Genomic DNA, 8,395 nt, shown 5'->3' with positions numbered 1-8,395 from the left:
AAGTCGGCAGCAATTCCGGACCTGGGCTAGGACTGGGTCTGGGGGCTCCCGGAACTCGGCAGAAAATCCTACTCGGTGGGCGGGGTGGGGGAGGCACTGCCCACTTGCCGCTCCTTGAGTCGCCTCTGCCCCATGACTTACATGAGGCTTTGGGGGAACAACTAGACAGAAACCCTATCATAGTGTATACCTGGATGCATTGAAATAGTTCTCAGTGTCCTTTTTAGTCCTGTCCTTTTTAGGTTCAGAAACAAGCTAGATTTCCTTGTGTGCTAAATTCAAATGCTTTTGCTATAGGACTTTTTTCTTTTTTACTGGGAAAGAAAAAAAAAATCCTCTTCATTAATATAGTAAAATTGTGCATCTGAGCACATATATTCCCCCTAATCAACCCCAGAGAAATGAATAATTGTTTGAATTGGAAAGTTCCCTTCATACTACTCAAATAGAGGTGGAGTTGGTTGTATTTTACCTTACTCTTTTCTGTTAGGAAAACAAACAAGCACAGACATTGGAAATAGAATCTTTCTGGAGATAAATATCACAGTCCTATATATCCTCAATTACTAACTGTAATTGATTCCTTTTCAGAGGTTTTTAATAAAGTTCCCCAAACTATTTTCCAAACTGTTGATTTCTCTTCCAAAATGCTGACATCAGCAGGATGTATGACTTCCAGCTGTCCTTAAAAGACTCCTCTGCAGCTCCAGGCTCTGAATTTGGCTTCCTTGTACTTTACAGCAAAGTTTCCCCACTAAGTGAGAGTTTGCCTGGCCCTCCGCTGCAGAGGTACAGGTTCATGCCCTCTGCCTTTGCAGCACCTCCATGAGAAACGAGAGTGTCGTATGACCCACACGCATCGCTTTGGCCCTCCGTTCCTCAGGCAGGTGCTCCTCGGATTAAATACGCCAGCCCCGTATTCCATGCAACCCAGATCTGTTTACATCTCTGGAAAAAAATCTGTGTCTTTTCTTCAGGAACTTTGCTGATTTGCATTGTATTCCTCAGAACTCTGGGTGATTTATTGTCTCTGAGCTACATTGCAGTTATAGACCAGAAGCTCTTCATCATGACCTAATTTTCCTCCCATAAAAATCACAGCACATAATAAAGAGTATACCACGCACACTACAGGGAGGCTTCTAATCCTTTTAAATTACAGGGGCACGTGGCAGATGGAATTGGACAGGGTATAAAAACATGTATGTGACAGAGCTAAGAACAAATTCTGCAAATGTCAATAGTCTACAACATTACTATGTGCCAGAGGGTTCCCAAATTACTTGAATTTTGCAGACAAGGCAAGGGAAAAGAATGCCAAATCCTAACATTGCTGTAGGCAGTTAAGATCAATGTTTTGTAAAGAGTGGTAATTAAATTTACGCTTATAAATTAAATCCTTGTGTTCCAACTATAAATAATCCACTTTGAATCTCTACTTATCGTTCTTCTTGTACTTTGTGTGTCTCCTTGTTTACTGCGTGTAATAATACCTTTTCAGTAGTAAAGGCCAAACTGTTAGGTGTCTTGGTCCTCACCATAGCCCTGGGACATTTTACAGTTGTGACAACTGAAGGTCAGAAAGTTATACAACTTGCTTAAGGTCACAGAGTGTCTAAAAGCATATCTGCCAGCAGTCTTTACACTTTGTCCTCTGTCTTTCAGATTAGTAACAAATATAAAGACAGCAGGTATCTAAGACTCAGTCGCTCTGCCAAGTCCCTATCCAGCTATACTTACCTGCGAACTCAGCTTCCTCATCTGTAGAAAAGCAAAAATAGTATCCCCCACATAGTTTTTTTGTAAAATAATAAGGTAATAATCCACATAAATAGGTAGGCATGGTAAACACTGGACAAAGCTTGGGTACTTTTATTCCCATTTATTTACTGCCACCTTGTCCTGCCTACTCTTTGCAGATGCTGTGTTAAACATTTTCAAGCGCATTAGCTTTTCAGTAGCTCTGCAAGGTAGGTAGGTGATAAATCTCCGCTTACTTTGCCTGTGTGGATAGGGACTCAAATTCATCTGGCTCCAAGGCCTTCACACTTAATATTGATATGGATACCTTAAACCCCTTTCCTATTATTTTATATGGTTGTGACAGTGGCGTGGATGTCAGTGATGGTAAGGTCAGTGTAGTTCTTGGTGTTATCTGCTGAGTGAACCCCAAATGCTAGACAGAACCTGAGGGGTCCAGTCCACCACTGATTACTGTCCTTTGTGGCTTAAGGGAAGTTGATAACTTGATGTTTGTGGATCTAGTAATTCCACTTCTAGGAAGAAGGAATTAGGGATGCTTGGAAGAGTTAACAGAGTTGTATTTTCATCATTATATTCTCCAGGGTCTTCCAGCAGGCTGACTGTTTTCCTCATAACTTTTATCAAAGTTGGAAATAGCTTATAAAGTTGGACAATGCTAAGAGGAGACTTAGGACACAGAGTGAATCTGCCCTCTTTATTTATTTGGAAAGTGTGAAGTGAGAAGTCTGTTCTAGCCACATAGTAGGGCTCCCTAAATCTACTGCTTGTGCTTTATGTGAGCTCATGCTCCCGTCCTTCCGCAGAGTCATTTGTACAGTGACTCTTCTTGACAGCCTGAGGAAGACTGCATTTGATTATTTTGAAACATCTTTTCTAAATGAAATAGGATTGGAATAACCAACAAAAAGTAAGTGAATAACTCATATTCTTGACAGAATTCCAACTTGAACTTTTAACACAAAGTCAAACCCTTGGCCTTGCTAGAAGGTAGCTGGAAAATCAAATTGTATATGTTGAACTTTCACTGTTTAAATGAACAATAACAGTTTGGAGGATGATTTTTCAGACTCCTTAATGACCTCCTACTCTGGCTTGGCCTAATTTACAGAATACTTTTGCACCTTGGAAAACGTGGAACAATGATGACCATGGTCCTAGGCCTGGCACTTTACATTTCGCAGTGTGCTCAGTTGCGCGGTATTGTTTTGATGCTAAGAGCAGCCTGCTAGAATTCTTGAGACTCCTATACTTGACTCACAATGAGCTGACTTTAGGGATTGTAGCTGTCCGCCAGAATGAAAATCCCCTCCTATGGAGCTGATTCCATCCTGCTCAAATAACTTTTCTTTTAGAGAAAATAGGCAGTGAGAAGAGGGAAATCCTCCTTCAAGTGTTCTCATGTTTCTTCCTGTTGTGTTCCATGTACTATTCTAGAAGCAACTTTTCATGCATGTGACTAAACCCACAACCCTTCTTCACACACGTATTTGTTTCTCCAACATTTCTTAGGAAAGAATCAATATTCCATTTTTATGGGCCACTGCAATAAAAAGGAATGTACATGATCTCTGCTTCCATTGTAGTTGGGAGAGAATCTCATTCTTAGTAACACAGTAAGATAAAATCTTAAAGGTAGAACTAAAGGGGAATGAAGGGGGAATAGGAGAACCAGGCCTGTCTCTGATTCTAAATTCATTTTCAGATGTTCTTAACAAGGGGTTGCTGAAGCTGCTTTATCTGCGGCCAGAAGCAGCAGGATGCCCAGACACCATTATTTTTTGAAAGTTGTATTTGTTGGTTTAGGGACACTGGCCTATCTATGACAACTGGCTGGAGAGGACAAACTGAGGAAATGGCTCCTGAAGCCCCACATTCTGCTTCTGGTCCCTCTGTTGCTTAGCCCTGTGGCAGGTCAGGACATCTCTCATGTCAGGGGGTCATCCTATTCCAGGTGCATAGTTGATCTGTAGCTTCAGGATGCATCAGGCAAGCACTGAGCACAGTGGCTGGCAGCTAAAAGCTTGCATAGGTAGGAGCCATTGGAAGATGTTGATGAGAACAGTGCACAGTTAGAATGCCCCCCGCAAATGGCCATGGCTCAGCATGGTTTGAAGAACAAAGGTGAGGAGGTATGGAAAGGCTTCTTAGAGGTTGCAGTTCTTGAGCTCATTGTAGTCGCTCAAAATTACACTGAAGACCTAAAGCTCTGTTAAAATTGTTAGAGTTCTAGCTGTTCTGGAAGCTGGGATGTCTTGTTGCTTTGTCATTAAATCTCCTTTTCTTCCTATCCCCTCACCCCAATCCTTCTCAGCTATGTGTAGTGATTCTGTTTACCTTACTGCAAATTTTCAGTCTTCTTAGGAAGATATGGTAATGCTGCCTTTAGACAGCTGTGTTTGGGAACAAAACTGACTTAACCAGCTGGCTGGCATCATCAGAGCCCAAGGACCCGGCAAGCCAGGGAGAGCAGCTGTTTGGGCTACAATTCTTATAATTCTTGTGACTTTGCTTTCTATATTATAACAACCCTTGAATTTGCCTGCTTATTTATTCATTTATTTATTTGCCAACTCAGCCCGCCCTGGGGGCAGGGCTCGCATGGCACGTGGTGCCAGAGATCAAACTTCGGTCCCTGTGCTTGCCTAAGCGGGTGCTTTAGACTGCTGAGCTGTCTCACTGGCCCCTGAATTTGCTTTTAAATGTACACACAAAGGCAGTGGAACAGAGTAAGAGATGATAACCCATGCATCAATATATTTTGATATCTCAGTATCATGTTTTAAAAAGTTTTAGAAGGGCCTGTGACCCAGTGTGACTGGAAGATGGAGCATGAAGCTGAGTCTGCAGGGTAGCGCGGACCCCACCTCCTCCAGTGGGGTTCAGCAGCTCCTGCAGAGCCTCCTTGATCGTCACCCCGAGTGCACAGGAGCCATCAGCTCCTAGTAGCACTATTAATAGCACCACGAAGACGGTAAAGAGTTTGAGAAGGAAAAAATACAAGACAGAAAAAAGAAAGTGTAGGATCTGGTTTTCCCGTTAGTGCTACTGAACCTGTGTGATTTGCCAAGGTCAACCTCAAAACGGTTGCATTGTTCATGGCAATGAAAACATCTGTCATGTTTTACATGTGCAAAAAGCAAAAGAAAGAAATAAGCCTTGCCCAGTAAGCAGACAACCAATTCAAATGGTTGTGCTAGCTTATTTCAACTAGCTGATGTACCCATAAATGTATGTATTTTTAATTCCTAACTGCATTGGCCTAAAAATCTAGGTAAGACAGACTTTATGAACATATACCAAAGCAAGAAATATAAGGACATTGATTTGAAACTGTCTCATTGCTATATGTTTATCAATAAAACTTTGAAAAGAAAAGAAAAAAAAAAGAAATGTAAGGACATTAACTCATTTAGTACCTTTTGTGTAAGGATGAAAAGTATTTGGCAAGATTGAATTTTTAAAACATAGGTACTCTGAAATACTGATCAGTTTTTCTCCTCTTGCAAAAGTTCTTATTTATGTCTGGTGCTATTATATAGGTAAAAATGTACCATTTACTATAATTAATAAGAATCATCAGGGAAATAGTGGATAAGCAGAACTGGTAATAGTAATTGAGTTTATAAATGATGGCATGTGTGATAAATGTTATTCAATGTTCAGCCCTACAAATTGGGCCTCATTTTACATGCTCATGGATTACTAATGTTTTGATTGTCTACATTTTAAGTTTAGCATATCTGTATTTATTGATTTACAAATAAATGATTTATTCAGCATTTAAAAAAATTAATGAAGAGGAAAATACTGCAATATAGTATTTTAAAGTGTATAGGCTTCACAGTGGTACAAAGAATGTGATTCCCAGGATGGGAAAAGTGTGTGTAGCATTAAATAAATATTCATACAAAGCACAGCCCAGTCACTGGTGTATACAGCACGTACTTAGTAAATCATAGTTATGGAATGCAGACTCTAACCACAGGGACATATTTGTGACATGAATTCCCTGGTACGCCCAGAGCACTTAGTATGTTCAGAAGAATTTTTCCAGTTAGATGAATGAATCGTAGTATTATTATATACACTTAAAGTAAATCTGGAAAATACTCTGTTATCATTTTAATTATATGGATAATTATGGCAACTTCATCCCCACCCCTTTTTTTTTCTTTTTTGAGACAGGGTCTCACTCTGTAGTTTAGGCTGGCCTTCACCTCACTTTGTAGACCAGACTGGCCTCAAACTCACAGCAGTCCTCCAGCCTCAGCCTTCCAAGTGCTGGGATTACAGGTGTGCACCATCACACCCCACTGATGTCACCCCCTTTGTGCTCTTTATAAAGTGCTGAGGACATGGGCTGTCATGCAGGATTGCTGAGACTCGAGTGAGCTACGTGCAGTGCAGAGAGTCCGTGACTGATGCTTCAGGAGCTGGCCATAGGGGGTGGCTACTGTAGTCATGACAGGTGCCATCTGAGTGCTGGATGTTGTAACTAGTACATCCTGTAAAGAAAAATGGAAAAGTTGTCATGATTTTGTGTCATTTTCCTCATATTCTTTAACCATGAACTTAAGTGATAATAGTAATAGCCTAAAGGAATAAAGGTCAGAAAGGAATAAAATGCTGTTGTGAGAATTTCTAAATAGTAGAATTGGAAATTTTTCTGTCTTCTTGAGACTTGTGTGTTTTCCAAACTGAAATAGATAAAGAGATAGGCATTTTTTAACTTAACATAAAACATAAATAAAATCACAAGCATAAACAAAGGACCTGCAGTACACACACTACCACTGCCACCCTTTAAACAGGAAATGGAAGCACTCAGAGATAGACCAGAGATGCTGCACCAGAAAGGATGCACCCCAAGGCCAGAGCATTACAGAGAATACACAGTACCCTACTCACGGTCATTCTTGATGTTGAATACATGCTTCACGGTCTAAGAAAGTTAGCAGGCAGTTAATAACAGGGAATTAGGACCAGTGAGGAAAGAGCCAGGTGTGGCAGTGCACACACATAATCCTGTGCTCTGGGAAACTGAGGCAGAAGGCTTGCAAGTTTAAGCCCCACTTAGGCAACATAGCAATGTAGTGAGACTATCAAAATTTAAAAAGGCCTGGGGAAGGAAAGGAAAGAAGAAAGGGAAAAGGGAGAGAGGAAGGGAGTGAGGGGGAAAGGTTGGTTAGTTCTGATTGACTGAGTCTGGAAAAAGTGGTTAGGAAACTTGAAGAACTGATAGTTGATAGTGGTTTGCCTTTATATCATCTACTTTCCATTTCTCCTGGAAAAGAGAACAAAACAGTAAATTAGGGTAGGAGTTAGAATGGAAGCACGTGGTTACTCTGGGGCCTAATGAGAGATCCCAGAACTGTTTGCAGGGAATCCCTGAGCAGATGCCCCGGTCTTTTCTAGTCTTGTCCTGCTGATTCTAAATCACCACTAAACTTCTGGTTGTACAGATTCAGGCCTAATTCACTAATGTGTGTGACCCTTTTGTGAAACTTTATTTGTAGATATTTAATACCGTTCCTGATGTGCAGCTCACCAGCACCCAGCTGCACCTGCTGCGGAAGAAGAGCAATGACTCCAAGCCTCCGTCTTGCAGCGAGAGACCCCTGACACTTTTCCACGCCGTGCAGTCCACAGAGAAACGTAAGTCTTGGCTGCTGAGGGCCGTCTCGTTCAGAGCCATCCCTTGCCACCTCCTGCTGCTTGTGTGGGCCTCCTCTGGCCTCTGTGCCCTGCAGGCCTTTTGTGTTCTTGGGGACTGTCTCAAGGTGCCCTTCCAGGATCCATTTCTTAGTAACTCTGATAGGGCAGGAAGCAGCATTGCTGTGAATGAAAGGCAGGGCCTGCCACAGAGGATTCTCTTTCCAGATCTGTGAGCTAATACCTGAGCCTCTCTCCCCAGTTGTACAGTGAGAGCTCAGCTTCTGTGTCGCCTCTGTGGCCCCTCTTTTGTTGGCAGCTACCAAAGAGCCAGTTTCCTCTCCTTTTCTCAGTTTGTAATTGAATGCTCATTAGAGGGAATCACGTGTCCTGCTAGAATGGGTCTCTGTGAGACTGGGACCTTGTTCTGCTTGCCCTGTTACTCTACCTGTCTGTGTTTAGTGTGGAGCCGGCACTTAAATGTATTTGAAATTAATTAATGAGTTAATTAGAGAATAATTCCTCCTTGTTCCAAATATTACACTACGAATATCTCAAATAATTTTTACATCTAACATGTTCTTTGTAGTACTTGGTACTGGGCCTAAAATATGTAGCCTTGTTTCAGCTTTATAGTAAGAGACTTGTGTAGTGTGGCAATAGAAACCTCAAGCTCTTCTAAAAGCCTCAGTTTTCTTATCTATAAAATAGGCACAATAGTGCCTACCTTATAGGGGAGCTCTGAAGATAAAATAAAATGATGGATGTCAGCATCTGCTGCTAGGCTGAGAACATGGCAAAGGCCAAAAACTAAGAGCCACTGCTGCCAGTAGTAGTTATTGTTTAATCCCACACAGGTCAAGGTTGCATTTTATATGCAGCTGATGTTTACATGGTTTCTGGTAGGGCTGGGAATATGAAGGTAAGGTCTATCTTAGGAGCTCAGGCTGGGTGAGAGAAGCAGACTGGCACATACGCG

The 8,395-nt window shown here is 41.6% G+C and overlaps 1 protein-coding gene across 5 annotated transcripts in view; it reads left to right on the top strand.

Moving 5' to 3' along the window:
• The window catches only part of Arhgap26 (Rho GTPase activating protein 26), a 466,344-nt gene that overhangs the window by 366,997 nt on the left and 90,952 nt on the right, over positions 1-8,395 (top strand). For all 5 annotated transcript variants that reach the window (XM_023704062.1, XM_023704060.1, XM_023704061.1 and 2 more), the window contains exon 19: positions 7,281-7,419. In XM_023704062.1, the coding sequence (XP_023559830.1) occupies positions 7,281-7,419 (139 nt within the window). The remainder of the gene's footprint in view (positions 1-7,280; positions 7,420-8,395) is intronic.

This window comes from Octodon degus, unplaced genomic scaffold, assembly GCF_000260255.1.
Source record: "Octodon degus isolate 3935 unplaced genomic scaffold, OctDeg1.0 scaffold00185, whole genome shotgun sequence".
NCBI lineage: Eukaryota > Metazoa > Chordata > Mammalia > Rodentia > Octodontidae > Octodon > Octodon degus.
This window is presented reverse-complemented; position numbering and strand designations above follow the sequence as displayed.